Source organism: Dreissena polymorpha, chromosome 7 (genome assembly GCF_020536995.1).
Source record: "Dreissena polymorpha isolate Duluth1 chromosome 7, UMN_Dpol_1.0, whole genome shotgun sequence".
Lineage (NCBI taxonomy): Eukaryota > Metazoa > Mollusca > Bivalvia > Myida > Dreissenidae > Dreissena > Dreissena polymorpha.
The window spans coordinates 55,043,498-55,068,773 of NC_068361.1; the positions used below are offsets into that span (position 1 = coordinate 55,043,498).

The following is a 25,276-nucleotide window of genomic DNA, read 5'->3' on the forward strand; positions in this document are numbered from 1 at the left end:
ATAAAGCCCCAAATATGGGAAGAATAGTGTTAGTTTACATCATTTTCTGATGACATTATTATAAATAGTCCAGATAGCATGGTATAGGGAATAGGGAAAATAGCTAGCAGCAAAATTCAAATTTAAAGTACGTTTACATGTATTTTAATGATTGAAAAGCATGTATTTTGTGATTATATTCTAAAACAGGTTTAGAATAAAACTTAAAAAGTATTTATACTTTTCACTGTTATTTGTCACTGTTTGAAACAGTTTATCACCAGTTTTAAATCACTGATGTTTCCTTATAAACCACAACAACGAATAATAATCATTGTTATACACCACTTTGGATGCTTCAACTCATTTTTTACACATACAACAAATTGCTAAATTTTATTAGCACCATATTTAACGCAACAAAACAAAGTGAAAGTATGTTTACTAAAAGGCGAACCCTTTTCAGAATTAGCATTCAAGACAACACATGCATACAGTACACATAGTAGACATATACATATCTAGTTCCACAATTTATGTAGATTAGTCGCCAAATATCTACAGATCTATTTGCATAATATATATGATACAGTTGCTAAATTTATATAGATCTAGCTGCAAATATATATATATATATATATTATATATATGGCACCATGTTAAACCAAGTTTGTAAATGACCATAATACATTTGTTCAAAAAAGAATCATTGAGCAAATCAAGACTGGAAGCAATTATCGTCACTATATTGAACAATAGCATAAATATGAACTGATAGTTTATATTTGTTATTCTACTCAACTATGAACGAAGATATGTAACATGTAATCATTAAGTTAACTAGAATGAACCTATCTTTTAAGTAAATTAACACAAATCCTAAAATTCCAGAGTGTTTTCAATTGAATGATTACTTTTTATTATTTGATTTTTAAAACAAACAAGCATTTACATAATTTTTATGCAAAAAACCCTGCATTAATTATTTTTTATCTGTGCATAATGTTAAAAGGAGTTCTTTATATTGTCCGTCATCCGTGATAATTCAGTCGCCTTATACGCGCATTGAACACTCTATGACAACAGACATCCAAAATATCGATGACGTTAACCATTCAGTAAGGCATGTGTTCTGCAACAGATTGGTATGACGTCAGACTGAGGCTGTTGAATGGCCTGTCGAACTTCGTTCTACTCATCTGATCCGTAAGCGTTCCGCCGGGCATGCGCATGTTGATAAAGTCCCACAATGCCTTGTAGCAGAACCGGAACTGGTCCTGCAAAAAAGAAAACATTCGTGTCAAGTAAAACTAAAACAATGTTAATAAAATAGTGAATAAGTTATTTGTCTTTTCATATGACATAAATAATTAAATAGGGTTAATTAAAAGCCGTACAGTGACGTCAGCATATTTGCAAAGAAGACGGGGGACTCTTTCATCGAATTAGTGTACGAACTTTGGAATTAACAGGAAACATCAGAATTCTAGTAATTGTCAAAAGTGCCAGAATCCCAAAAACAATTTTGTATGTCAACAACTTAATTTAAGATTACAAGGATCATTGCGTATTTGGCCGACTATGGGATCGGACGACATAATTGAATTAATACTATGTATTTATACTATGCTAAGTGACTAACTGTTGACTACTGATATGCGATCGCATACGCTGACTTTTACACAAACATAAAACTGAAGTATACTTACTAAGGTGTCGACAATCTGATTACGGCGTCTCTTCAAGTGTTTCACAGTATGCAGGACGTCCACTTCGCTCTCGTCCTGTACCTTCTCGCAAAGAACGCTGACGGCTATAAATAGACCACCGTGCGTAGCGCCATCTTTACAGTGCACGAGAATAGGCGTGGTGTCATTGTTATTGACAGTCTGCCAATCATTTACCAGATCTATCACATCCAGAAGCATGGATTTCGATTTTGGTACAAACTCCGAATCAGACCAAGCATTGAACTGAAACTGACGAATATGGCGCCGATTGCTGACATCGTTCATGTAGGTGAGTTTCAGATTTCTAATCGTTATGTTTTCTTGCTGGTAGACGTCCACAGTCTCAACAAAGAATGGCTCGAATTGCTTCATATGGTCTTCCGGCCAGTATTCCGCGCATGTATCGTCTTCGTGCATCATGGGCTCCATCATGACAATGGTGTATATTTCGAGGTCATAGACGAGCCTCCAAAAGTCGATCACTGTCGTATGCAGAGGTGTCTGAGTAATCACAAAATGGCCGGTTTTTCTGTGACTATCCAAAAACACCGCATTTATATAATCGCTTCGTCCCGGTGTGGTCAATACTGGTCTGTGAACGTCCGGAGGAACTATTTCAATGTAGCGGTTTGTGTTGAAATTTACGGGTAGAAATGCAATTGAACATGAGGTTTGGAAGAGTTTACGGGTGAATAAGGACAGACTTTTGAACTGACCATGCAAGTAGGAATGACCATTAGACGGGTTTTTCATAGTAAGTAAATGATAGCGTCCCTTCAAGTCATCGGGGCCTGTCCACGTATCGCCAGCATGCATAGCCTCGAAAATTGTCTCGTAAATAAATAAGTATTGCTTCACCGTTCGGACCATACATGTTCGATTGTTGCGCATCTTTCTCACGAAGGAAAACACACTGATTCTCCCTTCATCTGCATATTGGGACATCAGCGAGTCGACAGCGATGAAAACTCCGCTGCGACTTACCCCCGTACCGCAGTGGACAACGACCGGCGTTTCGTTCTTGTTTTGGTACAAGCTTACTTTCCTGCGCAGTTCTATCAGCGGGATAGGGTCGTCTGGAACGCCGTGTTCCGGCCAGTAAGTGGCCTCAAACTGGTACACGATCTGCCAATCCTCGTCTCCCTCGCGCTTGATTCTAAGCTGACGTATAACGTACGATGCGTACTCCTGTACATCCACGCACTCCAGTAGGAACGACCCGTAGCGCACCCGTCCGTGTTCGGGCCAGTACTGGGTACACTTGACGATGTTGTCCTCCACAATATGGGACATCATGACAATCACCTGCACTTCATACTGGTACACCATCCGCCAGAAGTCAAGGACCGTCTCGTCGTCGAACGGGCTCTGAGCCGCGATATACTCGTGCTGATGCCTGTATCCCTTCACGAAGTTGGCGTTGATGTATGTCGACGATGAGTCAGGGTCGGGGTCAAGAATGACTCGGGTTTGATCGTACGGTATCAGATGACTGAATCTGTTCTTGGTCCGGTTTTCTCGCCGCTCCGCGATCTCACAGGCTTGCGTCAGTCCATGCGGTAAGTTGGCGAATTCGTCGTGAAATGTGATGGGCGCGCCGTCACTTGCGATGACCACAGAGCTGTTAATGTTGGGGTGATTGTCGACGGGAAGGTACTCTCTGCCGGCGGTGATGAACCTGCTTTCTCGCAGCGAATATATTTTGTTCCAAAACTTGTGCGGGTCGTAGTCATCGAATCTGTACACTTTTAGGTTAAAGTCGTCTGCTTCGTTTATGAAGGGATCAAAGTTAGGACCCGCTTGATGGCGACGAAGCACCAAGCATATAATTATTGTTATAATTATTGCAACTAATATGATCACTAACACTATGATAGGAATGATCCAGTTCAGATTGGAGGTCGCAAGTACCTCTTTAGGCGCGATTATCGGCAACACAGTTTCCGCTTTAATCGGATTAAGCGTGTTGGAATAATTGTATTTGCAAATATCGCGAAAATAAATAGTGATTATAAAGTATATGCTATATAAGTGATTTTCTGTCAGTGCCCCGTTGGTGTATGGTTCCCGTTCGTACGTTTTGTCACCAATCACGAATACAGTTCTCCTCAGAAGCTCAGACTGGGTAAAATTCCTTATTATTTTGCCCGGAATTTCATTAATCCCAGGGCACGTACTGTTACTATTACTAGTAGCGCGAGCAGGACGCGCCGTAACGTCATCGATTGCGAGCAGGTACCCGTACGCGTAGGCCGTTGACGTCATAACCTCCGGTTCTAGCGCGACGGTTATTGTTGAGGCGGTCGTGTTGAGCACTTCCGGTACCTTTGGCCTGGGAGGATCAGGCTGCTCGGTGGAGAAGGTCAGGATAACTGGTTCCCCGTATCCGGCAGGGCTCCAAGCGACGATTGTGAAATCATAGAAAGTACCGGGCTTCAGATTACACACTAACGCTGAAGTGTTATTTGTCTGCAGAGTATTCTTTGTTTCAGATAGCACTCCCTTTTCTTCATAGCTCACCTGTAAATTAAAGAAACAGAAATAATAGGTCATGGAACATTTGTTTTAAATACGTACATATGTGTGAACATCTGCTTGCAATAAAGACGTATGCGGGTATGTCAGATTTTAAGTAAATACGATGTACAGCACTGAAATGACCGTACGTTATATGACGTCACAGAGTCGTCGGCGTTTTGCCACGTCAGTTTCAGACAGGTCTCATTTCTGACATCGACGTCGGACGTGACGTTGGTTGACGCTAAGGGAACAGACTTCAGCGTTGTCAGCGACTGGACGTTTGTCGTGTTTCCGGCGCCTGCACGGGTGCTTGCCGTGGCCTGAAAAGTGAGCAAACATTGATTAAGTTCGGGCGACTTTAAAAAGTTCAATTTTACTTTAGTCAATCTTATGTTTGCCTGGTTATGTATACAAAACGAAAAAGCAAGCATGTGGTATCGCTTTGATTATAATTATTGGTAGATTGGTATACTTCAAAACAACGCAAACTTAAAAAAAAATGATATAGTATTTCCACACCATGAATCATTGCATGTCACAGTACATTTAAGGAACATTTACACAATTATACAAAAACATATACTTGGATCTTACAAAGTTGCTTTTGTTAACACAAATTATAGCATTGCTGTCAACATTTGTTGAGATGCTTTTGACATTAAAATCACATTTCATGTTTAAGGATGCTTCTTCAAAAAACATTGAATAAATCAAGCTCTTTAACATTTCTTGACTAACGCATAAGCATTTATAAAAATCAAAGCGCTGAAGGCACTGATTTTTTTCTCTGTTGTATAATCTTAGACGCAACTCTGTTTTCAAAATTATGTTATAGCTTTTTATATCGCAAGTTTGAAATGACCACAACCCATTCAAATTTATAAAGAGTGTCTTAAAGCACAGGTCGAGATGTGTTGTTTTTTTTTTCAAATCATTGATACAGATAATCAGTGTGCACAGGCTAATCTTATTTGACATGCATTAAGCCCCGTTTTCCCTGAAAGCAGCCAATATGTACAGATTTCAACGATAAACACTAGGCTGGCCAACGTTGTCTTACAAGCTGTGAAATACTTTTGAATACATACACACTATGTAGTGTACCAGTGGGAATTATAAACAGGCAGATGCGGTGGTTAGAGCAGACGCTCCTAGCATTCGTCTCTGCTCCTAACATTTGTCATCTGCTTAATTTTACTGCAGTTATCTACACAGGCAGTCACGGGTTACGGTTCCTAGCGTACTTAACGCAGACTGACTTGCAAAATTGCCTCTACATTATTTGTGAGCTAACGCTCACAAATAACAAACCATACGATGAGTTAAAAAAAATTATAAGTAAAAGTTTCAACAACTCCACCAACGGACTGCCGTTGGTTTCCGACGCGACTCCGAACAAGGCGTACCTCTATGAAATACTCCGTGAGAGGTTCCAATCCAGGCACTGTGAACGTGTAGGAAGTGACACCGGACTGGAAGCTTTGGCTGCGACTCACACTTCCGGTTTCATTGCGCTTAAACACGCGCACGGACAGCAGCGTCAGTACGCCGTTAGTTACGTCAGGAACGCGTACAGTGACGGTGATTGACGTCGCCGCTGCGGTAATTTTCTCGATACTCGGTGGCCCCGGCACTATAGCATACACATTTGCTACTTAAACGTTGAATACAAGAATTCTCAAATGGCTTATATTGCTATACATATGGACAATTGTTTTTAGAAAGTATTTACACAAGTACATGTACTACGAATTTACTCTGTTAACATGTTCGCATTTTAATTGTTATTCTGACACAAATATACCAACCGAGCAATACCACACGGAAACAGGATCACGTCCACATGTGAAAGGCACGCAGTCGTTAGTTGTGACTTAAACATACCTCCTTCTGCAGTCGTGAACTCGGTCAGGTTCGACATGTTGGGGCCTGCACCAAGGCTGTTCTCGAAGACCACGTTTATACCGTACTTCGTGTAAGGCCTGAAAATGTTCGTCTTCAATCTTAGTACAAAGTACAGTATTGCTATTTTCAAGCCAGGAAATCTACCATAAAATTATATGAACAGCCAAAATAAGTATGCAAAGACAACAATATAAGCAAAAATAATAAACTACATGTACATGTTAACTTAACAGACACATTCCATATATTGTGATTAAAAATAGGCAAACCTTCGTACTATTTTTCTAATACAACTAAACAAACTTTTTTCAATCACGATAGTTTTTTCTCTACGAAGCCGAAAGATAATTCATTAAAAGGTTGACTTTACATAGGTTCATGTACACCATTGCAATTTCTTTTACAACATTCATATAATTTATTAACAAGAGCACCACATAACGGGTGCCACGCTTGGCTGCAAAAGTTTGTCAGATTTTTTAAGAGGTTCCCGTGACCTTGACCTAGTGACCAAAAATGGGTGTGGAGTGTATAACTCATCAAGGTTCATCTGCATATGAAGTTTCAAAGTTGTAGGTGGAAGCACTTTTATTTTAGAGCCAATGTTAAGGTTTTAGCACGACGCCGGCGGACGACACGACACGACACGACGATCTGGCTATGGCAATAGCTCGGGTTTTCTCCGAATACAGCCTCGCTAAAAATTTAAATAAACGCACTTTAATGCATTCGTCTGGTAGATGAATATATCGCCGGTTGTTGATGTAATCCTCGTGATTGACGTGTCGTTGAGCACAAGCTGGAGTGACGTCATCATGTTGAACACGTACACGCGGTATTGCCGCAAGCTTCCGTGACGTAAGCTGCAGTTTAAGGGCGACCATTGGATGACGCCACCTGTCTTTGTGACGTCAACAACGCGGACATTCTCTACTTTTCCCAAAGGGCTAGGTACTAAATGAAGCAACAATTCACCAGTTATAAAGAGTTGATTCAAACACAGCATGGAGCTTTAGGCCAAAGGCAATGGCAATCTTTTGGGCGATATTGTGTTTTCAATTTAAGGAAGTTGCAATTACATCTCCAAATAGAATATGATGTTTAAAACATCAAGATGTGTTTCTATCGAACAAGCGATAAATTTGTGTTAAAATAAGATAGATTCGTTAGCTGTCGACATTCACTAAACACTATTAGCACAAGACAATTCAAATGATTATATTAAAGGGGCCTTTTCACAGATTTTGGCATTTTTTTTAACTTATTCATTAAATGCTTTATATTGATAAATGTAAACATTGGATCATAAAAGCTCCAGTAAAAAATCAAGAAAAAAAATAAAAAAAGGAAAAGAACATTGCCCGGAGCAGGTTTCGAACCAGTGACCCCTGAAGTCCTGCCAGAGTCCTGAAGTAAAAACACTATAGCCTATTGAGCTATTCCGCCGAGTACATATTCTTGACGTATTTTATACCTTATATAAGCAATCTTCGTAGTTTAACAAAATTTAACGACAAAAACAGAACTCTCCAAATTATTCAATCGTTTCGCGTTGCTACGCTTTATAATTTTTAGGTTTTAAAATCGTCAAAAGATGCATATAATGGCTATATTAGAGCATGGTTAATGTTCAGTATTACTGTTTCCTCACAAATATCATAACTAAAACGAAAACTTACGAATCTGAAACAACTTTTTTCAATTTTGTCAATTTACCAAAGCGTGAAAAGATCCCTTTAATCAATAACTTCAACACACAGAATAATAAATGAGCCTCGATCTGGGAGAACGGGTCCTAATGTATGTGCGTAATGTATCGTCGTAATGTCCCAGATTAATGGATGTACGTAAATTGCATTTTCAGATTAGCATGTGCAGTCCGCACAGGCTTATAAGGGACGACACATTCTGGTTTTATGATATTTTTCGTTTAATGGAAGTCTCTTCTTAGCGCAGATCCAGACGGAAAGTGTCGTCCCAGATTAGACTGTGATGACTGCACAGGCGAATCTGTGACGACACTTAACGCACATGCATGAAGCCGAGTTTTACCAGAAATAAGCTTATAAACTGAATACACATTTCTCTCGATAGTTAATGGTATTTATCAGACGCCAACTTACAGGGTTCTCTACCCTACAGCACAATTACCGTCTTCAAGAGTTGTCAAAGAGTAAGTCCGGAAGTCAGATATGTTGAGAGTGGAGTTGCTGGCTGAAATATTCAGACTGTACTCTGTCCACGGGGTCACGCCTTCCGTTATTAACTGGGTCCCTTCTCGCGCCAAATCCCGTCTGTATTAATGAAGAGAGGGAATTCCATGTGAGTTACGCTATACATATTTCAATGATTATTAAAACAAAAAGAATTAAGTCAGAAATTTTACCTGGATGGTTTTCAGACGAAATTAAACATGCAATTAAAATGCGAGACAGGTTGAAAAAACATCACAAAATCGACGAGTACAAAAAACAAAGGAACCATGTAACGTATCTTATAAGGAAATATAAACAACAATTTTATAATAACTAAGAAAAGGAAAATGTGTCAACAAAACATATATGGAAAACAATTAATTTCCTTGCACATCCAAATCCTTCCCTCAATCTGCCATTAACACTTGACGTAAATAATACAACCGTTGACAGCATTCCTGAGATCTTAGACACATTCAACACACATTTTACTAACATATCCGATTTGATCACCAAAACTAAATTTAAACCATATTATTATAAAAATTTCAAAACATATCTCAATGATAAACTCAAAACACATTTATTTGAATTTGCACCAATAACAGTATTCGAGGTCCGTTAAATAATCGACTGTTTAAAAAACAATAAAGCACCTGGCCTTGACAATATTGGTCCTGATATACTCAAACATTTTGGAGATACTATTGTCGGCTCAATAACATCAATAATAAATAAGAGCATTCAAAGTGGATTTTTTTCCGGACAGGCTTAAGAATGCATATATATTGCCTGTGCATAAAGAATCAGATAAAAATGACCTTAACAACTATAGACCCATTTCCATACTCCCTACTATTTCTAAGATATTTGAAAGACACATTTCAAATCAAATCAAGTCATTTCTTGAAAAACATCAATTGTTGCATACTTTTCAGTCGGGCTTTCGTCAAAATCCTTCTTTTCAGTCATCATTGATTCGACTTATAGATTCTTGGCTACAAAACATAGATTCTGGACAAATTGTAGGGTCAGTATACGTTGACCTCAGAAAAGCCTTTGACTTAGTAGATCATGATATTTTACTTAAAAAACTTTCTATGTACCATTTCTCTGAGAGTGTGCTTACCTTGATGCAGTCGTACCTATCTATCAGACAACAATGCGTCAAAGTCGGAACACAAAAATCATCTTTTCAAACTATAAAAGCCGGGGTACCACAAGGATCTATTCTCGGCCCTCTTCTCTTCCTTATATATATTAATGACATGCCGTTTTTCCTTCAAAAGGGAGCGTTAGATCTTTATGCAGATGACTCTACCTTACATGTAGCTAATGTTGACATAAAAATCATTCAAAGTACTTTGCAAAATGGCTTAAATATAATAACAAATTGGTGCTCTTTTAACAATATGTTAATACATCCAAACAAAACTAAATGTATGATATTATCCAGTGCTAATAAGTCTTCAAACACCTTATTACTTAAAATCAACAACATTGTTATTAAACAAGTTGAACATCATAATTTACTTGGTATAACTGTTGACAAACATCTCACTTGGAAACTGCATATAAATAACGTCTGTCGAAAGCTCAACTCAAAGCTAGCCTTATGAAAACGTATTAAACCCTATCTAAATTATGAAACAATGAAGTTGTTTTACAACTCATACATCTTGCCACATATGGACTATTGTTGTACAATATGGTGCTCAGCCACAAGATCAAATTTAAAGAAGGTAATTTCGATACAGAAACGAGCTGCAACAATAATAATGAATAGGCCGTGTTCCTCTCCTTCAATTCCGATTTTCAATAAACTGGGCTGGTTGTCATTTGAAAATAGGTGTAAATTTCTTGTTGGGACTATAGTGTACAAAGTTTTAGATGGCTCAATGCCTACTTATTTTGATGACGTTATTTTTGTATCGAATAACAATTCATACTCTCTTAGGTCCACCACCCACAACGATTTATCATCTTTTGCATTTAAAACGAATTACGGAAAGCGTACCTTTTCCTGTTGAGCGAAAAATATATGGAACTTTATTCCAAACAATATAAGACAAGCACCTACAATTATTTCCTTTAAACGGCACTTTAAAAATCATTTGCTACAAACGCAAAACTTGTTTTGATATTGTGGATTGCATGGATTAAAATACCGCTTTTGGATATTTTTATTCTTCTTCTTTATGCTTTGTGATTGTCTGTTGTTATGTTTGTGATTGTCTGTTGTTATGAAAGAATGAAATAACCGTTATTAATATTATTATTATTTATTATTATTATTTATTATTATTATTATTATATTTCTATTATTTTATATAATTATTATTTGTATAAGTATTATTATTTTCATTATATATTGCTTTTGTAATTATTTTAAGGCTGTTTGCAGTATGCTAGACATAGTTGAGTGATATTTACATATACTGTTATTTTGAAGACCACATTGTAAAAAAGAAATGTTATTTCTTAATGTGTTATCTTCGTGAAATAAAGTTATTATTATTATTATTATTATTATTATTTCAAGTACTAAACTAATAACGACCCATTTTCACCATGCAACTAGTATCGTACTAGAGTCTCTATTAGATCTATGTGTATGAAATAATTTTACTTTAATAGAACACCATACGTTGCGCACAATAGCTTTATACTTCAAACGTGCAGCATCATTCATTTAAGTGACTGGGGATTATTTTGATGAATTTATTACAAACTAGCTTACCTGATAACAGCGGTTCCGTTTTCGAACAGCGCACAATCGCTGCCAGCGTACTTCACTCTTGAGAGCGTCAAGGTCACGATCACGCGAGTCTCGTTGTTAACCGCGTCTCTAAGACCCCATGTGACAGTAATTTCGTGACGGCCGGAGATGTTGTTACGAAACACTTGGTAACGTATTTTCGAGTCGTCAAGTAAATTTGAATCTAAAAAGTTAATGCAACCGACAATTAATAAAACCGCTCAGTTTTTTTCAAATTTAAACTTACATTTGACAATTTACACAGTCGGTTATATATATTAAGAACAATACAACTTCAATGTTTCATCAATAATATCAATAAACGAGTTAAAACATGAACCATAACTCTTTAGTTAATAAAAGACGTAATAAATGAAAACAACATTTAGCTGAACGATTTTTAAATACACATTATCTTTACATCTTTGATTTACCTGGTGGCTTTTTAGTAGTAGTGGTTGGTTCAGGGGTGGTTGACGTGGTAGTCGTTTCTATGGAAACATAATGTATATTTTAGTCACAATTTGCATTTTCCTGGAATGGCACACATCTTAACGGTCAGATTAATTGACCATGTGGCCTCTCGGTTTAATGTTCATTATATAACCGCTGTCTAACAGACGTTCGCGTACATTTATATCACCTATATCTATCGAAATGCATGCGTGATTGACAATAGCGAGTTCAACGTTCGTGTCCATGTGCACCAAATATATAGCTGTAAGTTATCTTGGACTTTAAAACTATATAACATAACATGTATATAGTATAATGTCGTAAATGGGAATGATGATTTGTTTAAATTTTATTGAATAACTGGACTGTGTTTATAAGCATCACAATTGGGCCATGTATTTCACGATACGAAAAACTTCAAGTATGATACAACTTAAGTAAACAGTATATTCCAACATTTTGGATTTATAGTACATTATATGTTAAACATTGTACTATGAAAAGTATGTAACAACCACCTTGAAAATGGTAGATAAGCTAAAATAAAATACCTGAACGAAAACTTGCATTTTAATATATGGATAATATGTTAAGTGGTTAAATTTTAAGCTATAAAACAACGAAAACATCGCAAGTACCAAACCAAACAACCGCGCCCAAAAATATTTGAAAAACGCCACAACTAACTATATGTTGAGCAAAACACTTGTACCTGATATAGCATTATAGCGCAGATAGACCAGTAACTTGCGCAATCATCATGAATATGCTATAAACACAAACTGCCCACTTCATTCCCGGTCCACAAACATTCAACTCGCAAATAAATCAATAAATGGCATTACATTTATGAGCTAGCGATCTGGAGACCGCGATGAAATGTTCACATAAAATGACGTCACATGAAAAGACGAGGCTGACGATCGATATTTGAAGCTCTGAACAAGGGAATAAATACATAAATGGCATCATCGAAATAACCATGTTACGATACTCCACCATGAACACACAAACATGGATTTATAGACGTTATTAAGCAAACATATTTAGGCGGACAGAATGTTTATAAGCCTTCATTCTGTTCTTTAATTGAGGTAACCGTAAAACATAGTGAAAACACATGTAGGTAATGGTAAAATGTATTAGGTGGTTCACTTTTTAGACAATTACCTCAAAAACATTATTAAAAATAGTGTTTACCAGCCAGGTCTGTCTGCAACAGACCTTATTCCTCGGCACAATTTTATATGTGAATGAAAAAAAAGATACGTCGAATCAAGGTCGACAAATTACAATAATTGTACTATAGTTTTGTTTAGATTTTGTCAATCTACGTCTGGCATTTTGACCAAAAACGTCGGATGTTTGAAAAATGCCACTTAATGAATTAACTACTAATATTAAATGCTTGTAACAGTGATAAGATCTGTTTTAACAAATAATGGTACCGCATATTTAAACTGAAAGTGAAACGCATGTCAAACTATATGAATGAGTCGTGTTCTGAAAAAACTGCGCATAATGCATGTGCGTAAATTGTCGTCCCAGATTAGCTTGTGCAGTCCACACAGGCTAATCAGGGACGAAACTTTCCGCCTTAATTGGATTTTTGCTAGGAAGATACTTCATTTAAACGAAAAATGTCATAAAAGCGGAAAGTATCGTTCCTGATTAGCCTGTGCGAACTGCACAGGCTAATCTGGGACGACACTTTACGCACATGCATTATGCCCAGTTTTCTAAGAGCACGACTCATATAATGGCGTGACATCAACGTAGCATTTAAGTCAAATAGTTCAGACAATGTAAGTGCCCATCACCAGTCTGCAGTGTTAGTGTGAGTGAAATCTGTCACATGATCAAAACTACACACTCTTAATTGGTTAGCCTGCAGTCCCCGGAAGAAAACTTAAGTACCGGGGGCTTGGCGCTTTAACAAGACGACAACGGGTGCTGAAAGACAATATTCACGATCTATATGAGTATAGATTGACCTACTAGCGCTTTGTACTTGGACATGTAATTTCATACATATTGTATAAGTTTGAACACATAGTGTTTTTTTTTGTAAAAACAAGCAGTTTTTGGACTTTTTTATTGGATTGGATTTACAAAAAATGTTTGTTAAAGATATTTCTCAAACTGTATAAGATCCACAACAATCAGACTTGTTTGTATCACCGCCGTCAAAAACAAACAGTTTTAATACATAAAGCATGCAATCAATTATATATTACAAAAACAATAATCGTTTTTCCCTCTATGGCGTTGACAAAAGGTCTTACCACATTAAATGAAGCTAGTCGAGTGCTAGGATGCCATATTACACAATCCTTTCACGTTTGTTTCCGTAATATATTATACTGCAACAAGATGAATTCGGTATTGGGATCTATACAAATCAGGAAGAAAGGACATTACTGATATCTACTTTTCTCGCCTTACCTGTGCATAGGATAAAGACGGGCGTAGAATTTTTTCCTGTCATCGCTGGCATATCTTTCCCGCCCGGCGCCTCTTGTATGACGTCAACACGAAATTTATAATCCACGTCTGGTACGAGATTTGTCAGGTTTATTTGATAGGAACCTGCTGTCTTGTTGTGAGTGACGCTGGCTACAAATTTCCAGGGCTCGTAATGTTCTACGGGACGGTAAGTTGAATATAATCTGCAATTCCAATATGTTATATTTTTGTGCGATGGTTAAAAATACATATTGCCGAGGTATGCAGCCACTTTGAGTAAGCTTAAATGTTTTGTTTCTCTTTTTTTGCTGGTATTCGTATTCTACATCTACTAATATATCTAGACGGTGTTAAATATACAATACTTCAGAACGAATATACTCTTTACAAAGCCTTTTTTAACACTCAAAGTTAAAACTAACATTCAACTAGCAGTTCAGTTGATAAATTGTGTTGAAGTTATTTAACATTTGAGCTTCATTGTGAGAAAACTGCACTTAATGCATGTGCTTAAAGTGTCGTCCCAGATAAAGGTCGACACTTTTCGCTTTTTTGCAATATTTTGTTTTATGGATGTCCATTCTAAACGACAATCGAATTAAGGCGGTAAGTCTATCAGCCACGTTTGGTCTGTAACTTTCTTACTCATATCTCTTGATAGTTGCCGTGGTCTCGCCCCTGTCCACCCCGCTCCTCCACCCCAACCACGTGACCGTTACGTTTGCGCACGACACGTCGACAGCATCCGGTGGATTGTCAAGTTGCGGTAACTCTTAATGATACAATGTCAAAAGCACATGGTGAATACAAGGTAGAACTAGACAAATGCACAGCATCGTTGGACATTGACTTATTTTATTTAGATTGGACTTGAAAACAGATACAAATCAATTCTGCCTCGTAATCTATGTGAGATCGTTAATTTTATAAAAGCATAAAAGAAATCAAATATTTTAAAAGCTTATTTTTTCCAAACAATCTTTAAAAAATAATTTATCCGGACAAAATGCATTATAATTATCTGACGGGGGTAAAGATAAATAATTAAAAGCCAAGTCGCCGTTGAACAAATGTTGGTTTAAAATTAATTTCTTACAAGAACATAAAGCGCTCATATACACATTAAATCCAAGCCAAAGTCAGACAGAAACCCTCACAACCGTTTCGACTCACCGTTCTGACATCCTGTACTGGCCCAGCCTATCGCGCATGCTCCGCTGGAGCAGAGACCGTTGACGGGGGAGCAGGTATCACCAGGGGGGCAGTGGCATGCCTGCACACAGCCCGAACCAAACGAACCTTCGCTGCATGCTGCGTAGTAGACGAATGGAGGGCGTATAACCACGGAAAAACGAAACCATTACATGGCACAATGTCAAACGTATTTTCCTCGCTCTGGAAAAATGTGGTTTAATGCATGTGCGTTAAGTGTCGTCCCAAATTAGCATGTGTAGTCCGCACAGGCGAATCAGCGACGACACTTTCCGTTTAAAATGGATTTTCGTTAAGAAGACTTCCTTTAAATAAAACAATATATGAAAGCGTTAAGTCTTGTCCCTGATTAGCCTGTTCGGAATACACAGGCTAATATGGAACGACAATTTCCGCACAGTCATTAAGGCAAGTTTTCCCAGAACGAGGCTCATTTAACATCAAATTACAATGTGATGTAATCATTGCTTGTAGATATCACGTACTGAGCAATCAAGGCATTAAAACAACACGCACGGATGATGTTTTTGATTTCAAAACTAAATCAGTACGAGGTGATGTTTGTAATTTTTGATAAATGAAAATAAATTATTTAACCATAGCAAAGAGTTAAAATATTGGTGTCAAAATCCGAACTTATTATAAATCAGATCTGCGGAAAAGTGCAATTTACATATTGAAAAATGATTGAAAAACACATATGTTTCTACATCTGTTGGTATAGGAATTTAAAGTTAATATATTAGTTGGTTCATGAACTATACCGCTGAATTATTAGCTAACCAAGTCACTTCTATGGACGAGTCGCCCCTACCCAAATGCATAAATGGTTTGAGGTCCGGAAGGTAGCTAGTATTTAAAAAAAAAACGACTTTGATATTCGTTAAACTGATTTGAAATGATTCCGCTCATAATTGTTAAAGATTTAAAAAATCTTGCAAATTGCTAGGCAGTTGAAGGAAGATAAAACACATGATTTATTGCATCGGCTGATTTTACTTGTATTAGCCATGCACAAGTAACTATTCAATGATGTACACGGGCATAAGTAATTTGTACCAAAACACAAGTGTGTTCGGGCATTGGTGCTTGTACAGATCCGTTTGTGAATAAAAGTCTGGCTACCAGACATGTGTAACGTACGTGTCTGACAGGTGGGTACGCCCTGCCAGCCCTGGGCGCACTGGGAGCTTGCGCAGTGCCCGTTGGCAGGGTCGCACTCAGCGGGGTCTTGGGGGTTCAGGCAACGGCACGTGGACGCACAGTCTGGACCGAAAGTGTTCGGCGGACACACTGTAAACAGGGAACAATAATAATAATGATGATAATAATAATAGTAATAATAATACAATAATAATAATTATTATTATTATTATTATTATTATTATTATTATTATTATTATTATTATTATGTGTTCAATTTTAAATCCATCTTTCAACGTATCGCTGAACAGAACGTCTTTGTACTTTATATATTTAACGTAATCGGGCACTGTCTGTACATGAGGCCGTGTGAGCCAAAAGTCATTTGCGTGGTAAAGCTTTCACTTAGTTTTAAAATAGGCTCAAGATTGGATTCATTCACAATGGACTCTTCACTCACGCAGGCACTTGCTTAGGTTCCATGAAGAAGGAGTCATTCGCAGTAGGAGAGTCTGTACTTACACTGATTTGTGACTATGATCCATACAGGAGTCATTCGCAGTAGGAGAGTCTGTACTTACGCTGATTTGTAACTAGAAATGGCGCGGCAGAGGCCGACGCGTATCCCCACGCCGCATGTTTGACCCAGGGGCGCCCCAGGGTTGGTAATGGGGCCATGCATAGTTGAGATTGACCGTATTGTCATAAGAGAAGTTCAGTATCAATTAGAAGTGAATCGGTTGTAGAAATGAAGAAATTATAGTAAAAGACAATTTGGGTGGGTTTGGCCTATTATGGGCGGAGCGCCCCAGGGTTGGTAATGGGGCCATACATAGTTGAGATTGACCGTATTGTCATAAGAGATGTTCAGTATCAATTTGAAGTAAATCGGTGTAGAAATGAAGAAATTATTGTAAACAGCAATTTTGGGTGGGCGTGGTCTATGTGGGCGGGGCGCCCCAGAGTTGGTAATGGCGCCATGCATAGTTGTAATTGACTGTATTGTTATAAAAGAGTTTCAGTATCAATTTGAAGTGAATCGGTGTAGAAAAGAAGAAATTATAGTAAAAGGCAATTTTGCGTGGGCGGGGCGCCCCAGGGCTGGTAAGGGGGCCATGCATAGTTGAGATTAACTGTTTTGTTATAAGAGAGGTTCAGTATTAATTTGAAGTGAATCGGTGAAGAAATTATAGTTAAAGGCAATTTTGGGTGGCGTTGCCTATGTGGGCGTGGCCAACGTGGGCGGGTAGCCCCAGGGTTGGTTATGGCGCCATGCATAGCTGAGATTGACCGTATTGTCATAAGAAAGGTTCAGTATCAATTTGAAGTGAATCAGTGTAGAAATGAAGAAATTATAGTAAAAGGCAATTTTGGGTGGGCGTGGCCTTTGTGGGCGTGGCCTATGTGGGCGGGATGCCCTAGGGTTGGTAATGGGGCCATGCATAGCTGAGATTGACCGTATTGTCATATGAGAGGTTCAGTATCAATTTGAAGTGAATCGGTGTAGAAATGAAGAAATTATAGTAAAAGGCAATTTTGGGTGGGCGTGGCCTATGTGGCCTGGGCGCCCCAGGGTTGGCAATGGGGCCATGCATAGTTGAGATTGACCGTATTGCCATAAGAGAGGCTCAGTATCAATTTGAAGTAAATCGGTGCAGAAATGAAGAAGTTTATGTAAAATAACATAAAAAATGATCGAAAATCTCTGACCCTGCCAGCCCCAACCCCCATAACTTTTGACCCAGGGGTCAGATCAAAATTCCGTCACTGTCACCGTCGCACATATGCTCATAGCTACCATGTACGTAAGTTTCAAGGTTCTAGTGCTAATAGTGTAGGAGGAGCAGGTGGCCAGGACTGACGGACGCACATCACCACAATTTCCCCACTTTTTCTCCGAAACACGTGGGGATAACTATGTCCCAGACTGGATGCAATCGCAGTAGGAGAGTCTGTACTTACGCTGATTTGTAACTATGTCCCAGGCAGGATTCATTCGCAGTAGGAGAGTCTGTACTTACGCTGATTTGTAACTATGTCCCAGGCAGGATTCATTCGCAGTAGGAGAGTCTGTACGTACGCTGATTTGTGACTATGTTCCACACAGGAGTCATTCGCAGTAGGAGAGTCTTGACTCACGCTGATTTGTAACTATGTCCCAGGCAGGATTCATTCGCAGTAGGAGAGTCTGTACTTACGCTGATTTGTGACTTTGTTCCACACAGGATTCATTCGCAGTAGGACAGTCTGTACTTACGCTGATTTGTAACTATGTCCCAGACAGGATTCATTCGCAGTAGGAGAGTCTGTACGTACGCTGATTTGTGACTATGTTCCAGACAGGATTCATTCGCAGTAGGAGAGTCTGTACTTACGCTGATTTGTGACTATGTTCCACACAGGATTCATTCGCAGTAGGACAGTCTGTACTTACGCTGATTTGTGACTATGTTCCAGACAGGATTCATTCGCAGTAGGAGAGTCTGTACGTACGCTGATTTGTGACTATGTTCCAGACAGGAGTCTTTCGCAGTAGGAGAGTCTGTACTTTCACTGATTTGAGACTATGTTCCAGACAGGATTCATCAGCAGTAGGAGAGTCTGTACTTACACTGATTTGTGACTATGTTCCAGACAGGAGTCATTCGCAGTAGGAGAGTCTATACGTACACTGATTTGTGACTATGTTCCAGACAGGAGTCATTCGCAGTAGGAGAGTCTGTACTTACACTGATTTGTGACTATGTTCCAGACAGGAGTCATTCGCAGTAGCAGAGTCTGTACTAACACTGATTTGTGACTATATTCCAGACAGGAGTCATTCGCAGTAGGAGAGTCTGTGCGTATGCTGATTTGTAACTATGTCCCAGCCAGGATTCATTTGCAGTAGGAGAGTCTGTACTTACACTGATTTGTGACTATGTTCCAGACAGGAGTCATGCGCAATAGGAGAGTCTCTACTTACACTGATTTGTGACTATGTCCCAGACAGGAGTCATTCGCAGTAGGAGAGTCTGTGCGTACGCTGATTTGTGACTATGTCCAAGACAGGATTCATTCGCAGTAGGAGAGTCTGTACTTACGCTGATTTGTAACTTGAAATGGCGCGGCAGAGGTCGACGCGTATCCCCACGCCGCATGTTTGACCCAGGGGCGCCCCAGGGTTGGTAATGGGGCCATGCATAGTTGAGATTGACCGTGTTGTCATAAGAGAAGTTCAGTATCAATTAGAAGTGAATCGGTGTAGAAATGAAGAAATAATAGTAAAAGACAATTTGGGTGGGTGTGGCCTATTATTGGCGGGGCGCCCCAGGGTTGGTAATGGGGCCATGCATAGTTGAGATTGACCGTATTTTCATAAGAGATGTTCAGTATCAATTTGAAGTAAATCGGTGTAGAAATGAAGAAATTATTGTAAACAGCAATTTTGGTTGGGCGTGGTCTATGTGGGCGGGGGCGCCCCAGAGTTGGTAATGGCGCCATGCATAGTTGTGATTGACTGTATTGTCATAAAAGAGGTTTTGTATCAATTTGAAGTGAATCGGTGTAGAAAAGAAGAAATTATAGTAAAAGGCAATTTTGGGTGGGCGGGGCGCCCAGGGTTGGTAATGGGGCCATGCATAGTTGAGATTAACTGTTTTGTTATAAGACAGGTTCAGTATTGATTTGAAGTGAATTGGTGTAGAAATGAAGAAATTATAGTAAAAGGCAATTTTGGGTGGGCGTGGCCTATGTGGGCGTGGCCAACGGTGGGCGGGGTGCCCCAGGGTTGGTTATGGCGCCATGCATAGCTGAGAATTAACTGTATTGTCATAAGAGAGGTTCAGTATCAATTTGAAGTGAATCAGTGTAGAAATGAAGAAATTATAGTAAAAAGGCAATTTTGGTGTGGGGGTGGCCTATGTGGTGCGTGGCCTATGTGGGCGGGGTGCCCTAGGGTTGGTAATGGGGCCATGCATAGCTGAGATTGACCGTATTGTCATAAGAGAGGTTCAGTATCAATTTGAAGTGAATCGGTGTAGAAATGAGAAATTATAGTAAAAGGCAATTTTGGGTGGGGCGTGGCCTATGTGGCCTGGGCACCCCAGGATTGGTAATGGGGGCCATGCATAGTTGAGATTGACCGTATTGCATAAGAGAGGCTCAGTATCAATTTGAAGTAAATCGGTGCAGAAATGATGAAGTTAATGTACAATAACATAAAAAATGAGTAAAAATCTCTGACACGGCCAGCCCAAACCCAGATAACTTTTGACCCAGGGGTCAGATCAAAATTCCGTCACTGTCACCGTTGCACATATGCTCATAGCTTACCATGTATGTAAGTTTCAAGTTCTAGTGCTAATAGTGTAGGAGGAGCAGGTGGCCAGGACTGACGGACGCACATCACCACAATATCCCCACTTTTTCTCCGAAATACGTGGGGATAACTATGTCCCAGACTGGATGCCATTCGCAGTAGGGGAGTCTCTACTTACGCTTATCTGTAACTATGTCCCAGACAGGATTCATTCGCAGTAGGAGAGTCTGTACTTACGCTGATTTGTAACTATGTCCCAGGCAGGATTCATTCGCAGTAGGAGAGCCTGTATTTACGCTGATTTGTAACTATGTCCCAGACAGGAGTCATTCGCAGTAGGAGAGTCTGTACTTACACTGAATTGTAACTATGTCCCAGACAGGATTCATTCGCAGTAGGAGAGTCTGTACTTACGCTGATTTGTAACTATGTCCCAGACAGGATTCATTCGCAGTAGGAGAGTCTGTACTTACGCTGATTTGTAACTATGTCCCAGGCAGGATTCATTCGCAGTAGGAGAGTCTGTACTTACGCTGATTTGTGACTATGTTCCAGACAGGATTCATTCGCAGTAGGAGAGTGTGTACGTACGCTGATTTGTAATTATGTTCCACACAGGAGTCATTCGCAGTAGGAGAGTCTGTACTCACGCTGATTTGTAACTATGTCCCAGGCAGGATTCATTTGCAGTAGGAGAGTCTGTACTTTCGCTGATTTGTAACTATGTCCAAGGCAGGATTCATTCGCAGTAGGAGGGTCTGTACTTACGCTGATTTGTGACTTTGTTCCACACAGGATTCATTCGCAGTAAGACAGTCTGTACTTACGCTAATTTGTAACTATGTCCCAGACAGTATTCATTCGCAGTAGGAGAGTCTGTACGTACGCTGATTTGTGACTATGTTCCAGACATGAGTCTTTCCCAGTAGGATAGTTTGTACTTACACTGATTTGTAACTATGACCCAGACAGGATTCATTCGCAGTAGGAGAGTCTGTACTTACGCTGATTTGTAACTATGTCCCAGACAGGATTCATTCGCAGTAGGAGAGTCTGTACTTACGCTGATTTATAACTATGTCCCAGGCAGAATTCATTCGCAGTAGGAGAGTCTGTACTTACGCCGATTGTGACTATGTTCCAGACAGGATTCATTCGCAGTAGGAGAGTCTGTACGTACGCTGATTTGTGACTATGTTCCACACAGGAGTCATTCGCAGTAGGAGAGTCTGTACTCACGCGCTGATTTGTAACTATGTCCCAGGCAGGATTCATTTGCAGTAGGAGAGTCTGTACTTTCGCTGATTTGTAACTATGTCCCAGGCAGTCATTCGCAGTAGGAGGGTCTGTACTTACGCTGATTTGTGACTTTGTTCCACACAGGATTCATTCGCAGTAAGACAGTCTGTACTTACGCTGATTTGTAACTATGTCCCAGACAGTATTCATTCGCAGTAGGAGTGTCTGTACGTACGCTGATTTGTGACTATGTTCCAGACAGGAGTCTTTCCCAGTAGGATAGTTTGTACTTACACTGATTTGTTGACTATGTTCCAGACAGGATTCATTCGCAGTAGGAGAGTCTGTACTTACACTGATTTGTGACTATGCTCCAGACAGGAGTCATTCGCAGTAGGAGAGTCTGTACTTACACTGATTTTTGACTATGTTCCAGACAGGAGTTATTCGCAGTAGGAGAGTCTGTACTTACACTGATTTGTGACTATGTTCCAGACAGGAGTCATTCGCAGTAGGAGAGTCTGTACTAACACTGATTTGTGACTATGTTCCAGACAGGAGTCAGTCACTCGCAGTAGGAGTCTGTACGTACGCTGATTTGTAACTATGTCCCAGCCAGGATTCATTTGCAGTAGGAGTCTGTACTTACACTGATTTGTGACTATGTTCCAGACAGGAGTCATTCGCAGTAGGAGAGTCTGTACTTACACTGATGTGTGACTATGTTCCAGACAGGAGTCATTCGCAGAAGGAGAGTCTGTACGTTCACTGATTTCTGACTATGTTCCCAGACAGGTGTCATTCGCAGTAGGAGAGTCTGTACGTACGCTGATTTGTAACTATGACCCAGACAGGATTCATTCACAGTAGGAGAGTCTGTACTTACGCTGATTTGTGACTATGTTCCACACAGGATTCATTCGCAGTAGGAGAGTCTGGACTTACGCTGATTTGTAACTATGTCCCAGACATGATTCATTCGCAGTAGGAGAGTCTGTACTTAAGCTGATTTGTAACTATGTCCCAGACAGGATTCATTCGCAGAAGGAGAGTCTGTACTTAACATGATTTGTAACTATGTTCCAGACAGGATTCATTCGCAGTAGGAGAGTCTGTACGTACGCTGATTTGTGACTATGTTCCAGACAGGAGTCATTCGCAGTAGGAGAGTCTGTACTTACGCTGATTTGTAACTATGTCCCAGGCAGAATTCATTCGCAGTAGGAGAGTCTGTACTTACGCCGATTTGTGACTATGTTCCAGACAGGATTCATTCGCAGTAGGAGAGTTGTACGTACGCTGATTTGTGACTATGTTCCACACAGGAGTCATTCGCAGTAGGAGAGTCTGTACTCACGCTGATTTGTAACTATGTCCCAGGCAGGATTCATTTGCAGTAGGAGAGTCTGTACTTTCGCTGATTTGTAACTATGTCCCAGGCAGGATTCATTCGCAGTAGGAGGGTCTGTACTTACGCTGATTTGTGACTTTGTTCCACACAGGATTCATTCGCAGTAAGACAGTCTGTACTTACGCTGATTTGTAACTATGTCCCAGACAGTATTCATTCGCAGTAGGAGTGTCTGTACGTACGCTGATTTGTGACTATGTTCCAGACAGGAGTCTTTCCCAGTAGGATAGTTTGTACTTACACTGATTTGTGACTATGTTCCAGACAGGATTCATTCGCAGTAGGAGAGTCTGTACTTACACTGATTTGTGACTATGCTCCAGACAGGAGTCATTCGCAGTAGGAGAGTCTGTACTTACACTGATTTTGACTATGTTCCAGACAGGAGTTATTCGCAGTAGGAGAGTCTGTACTTACACTGATTTGTGACTATGTTCCAGACAGGAGTCATTCGCAGTAGGAGAGTCTGTACTAACACTGATTTGTGACTATGTTCCAGACAGGAGTCAGTCACTCGCAGTAGGAGTCTGTACGTACGCTGATTTGTAACTATGTCCCAGCCAGGATTCATTTGCAGTAGGAGTCTGTACTTACACTGATTTGTGACTATGTTCCAGACAGGAGTCATTCGCAGTAGGAGAGTCTGTACTTACACTGATGTGTGACTATGTTCCAGACAGGAGTCATTCGCAGAAGGAGAGTCTGTACGTTCACTGATTTCTGACTATGTTCCAGACAGGTGTCATTCGCAGTAGGAGAGTCTGTACGTACGCTGATTTGTAACTATGACCCAGACAGGATTCATTCACAGTAGGAGAGTCTGTACTTACGCTGATTTGTGACTATGTTCCACACAGGATTCATTCGCAGTAGGGAGTCTGGACTTACGCTGATTTGTAACTATGTCCCAGACATGATTCATTCGCAGTAGGAGAGTCTGTACTTAAGCTGATTTGTAACTATGTCCCAGACAGGATTCATTCGCAGAAGGAGAGTCTGTACTTAAAATGATTTGTGACTATGTTCCAGACAGGATTCATTCGCAGTAGGAGAGTCTGTACTTACGCTGATTTGTGACTATGTTCCACACAGGAGTCATTCGCAGTAGGAGAGTCTGTTCTTACACTGATTTGTAACTATGTTCCAGACAGGATTCATTCGCAGTAGGAGAGTCTGTACGTACGCTGATTTGTGACTATGTTCCAGACAGGAGTCATTCGCAGTAGGAGAGTCTGTACTTACGCTGATTTGTAACTATGTCCCAGGCAGGATTCATTTGCAGTAGGAGAGTCTGTTCTTACGCTGATTTGTAACTATGTCCCAGGCAGGATTCATTCGCAGTAGGAGGGTCTGTACTTACGCTGATTGTAATTATGTTCCACACAGGATTCATTCGCAGTAGGAGAGTCTGTACTTACGCTGATTTGTAACTATGTCCCAGGCAGGATTCATTCGCAGTAGAAGAGTGTTCACTTACGCTGATTTGTGACTATGTTCCACAACAATTCATTCGCAGTAGGAGAGTCTGTACTTACGCTGATTTGTAACTATGTTCCACACACAATTCATTCGCAGTAGGAGAGTCTGTACTTACGCTGATTTGTAACTATGTCCCAGGCAGGATTCATTCGCAGTAGGAGTGTGTTCACTTACGCTGATTTGTGACTATGTTCCACACACAATTCATTCGCAGTAGGAGAGTCTGTACTTACACTGATTTGTAACTATGTCATAGACAGTATTCATCGCAGTAGGAGAGTCTGTACTTACGCTGATTTGTGACAATGTTTCAGACAGGAGTCTTTCGCTGTAGGAGAGTATGTACTACACTGACACGGGCTTTTCACAAGGTTCCACATAGAGCTATTCGCAGTGGTTACTTATACTTACGCCCACACGTGCCAGACACGTTCCTGTACCCCAGCTTGCATTGCAGACAGTGGTTCTCGCCGTACGATGTAC

At 39.9% G+C, this 25,276-nt stretch overlaps 1 protein-coding gene across 3 annotated transcripts in view; it reads right to left on the reverse strand.

Moving 5' to 3' along the window:
* Positions 1 to 686: 686 nt before the first annotated feature.
* LOC127838313 (receptor-type tyrosine-protein phosphatase S-like) overlaps positions 687 to 25,276 on the reverse strand; it is a 46,747-nt gene continuing 22,157 nt past the window's right edge. Inside the window, exons 1-14 of one of the 3 annotated variants that reach the window (XM_052365977.1) lie at positions 25,205 to 25,270; positions 16,365 to 16,514; positions 15,183 to 15,320; positions 14,655 to 14,781; positions 13,989 to 14,212; positions 11,522 to 11,578; positions 11,070 to 11,271; positions 8,286 to 8,428; positions 6,854 to 7,088; positions 6,114 to 6,211; positions 5,636 to 5,862; positions 4,376 to 4,549; positions 1,689 to 4,229; positions 687 to 1,256 (exon numbers count right to left, since the gene is read on the reverse strand). In XM_052365977.1, the coding sequence (XP_052221937.1) occupies positions 1,095 to 1,256; positions 1,689 to 4,229; positions 4,376 to 4,549; positions 5,636 to 5,862; positions 6,114 to 6,211; positions 6,854 to 7,088; positions 8,286 to 8,428; positions 11,070 to 11,271; positions 11,522 to 11,578; positions 13,989 to 14,040 (3,891 nt within the window). In that variant the 5' untranslated portion in view covers positions 14,041 to 14,212; positions 14,655 to 14,781; positions 15,183 to 15,320; positions 16,365 to 16,514; positions 25,205 to 25,270 and the 3' untranslated portion in view covers positions 687 to 1,094. Of the gene's footprint in view, positions 1,257 to 1,688; positions 4,230 to 4,375; positions 4,550 to 5,635; positions 5,863 to 6,113; positions 6,212 to 6,853; positions 7,089 to 8,285; positions 8,429 to 11,069; positions 11,272 to 11,521; positions 11,579 to 13,988; positions 14,213 to 14,654; positions 14,782 to 15,182; positions 15,321 to 16,364; positions 16,515 to 25,204; positions 25,271 to 25,276 lie in introns of those variants that run through there. The other 2 variants (XM_052365975.1, XM_052365976.1) reach the window with 2 other exon arrangements.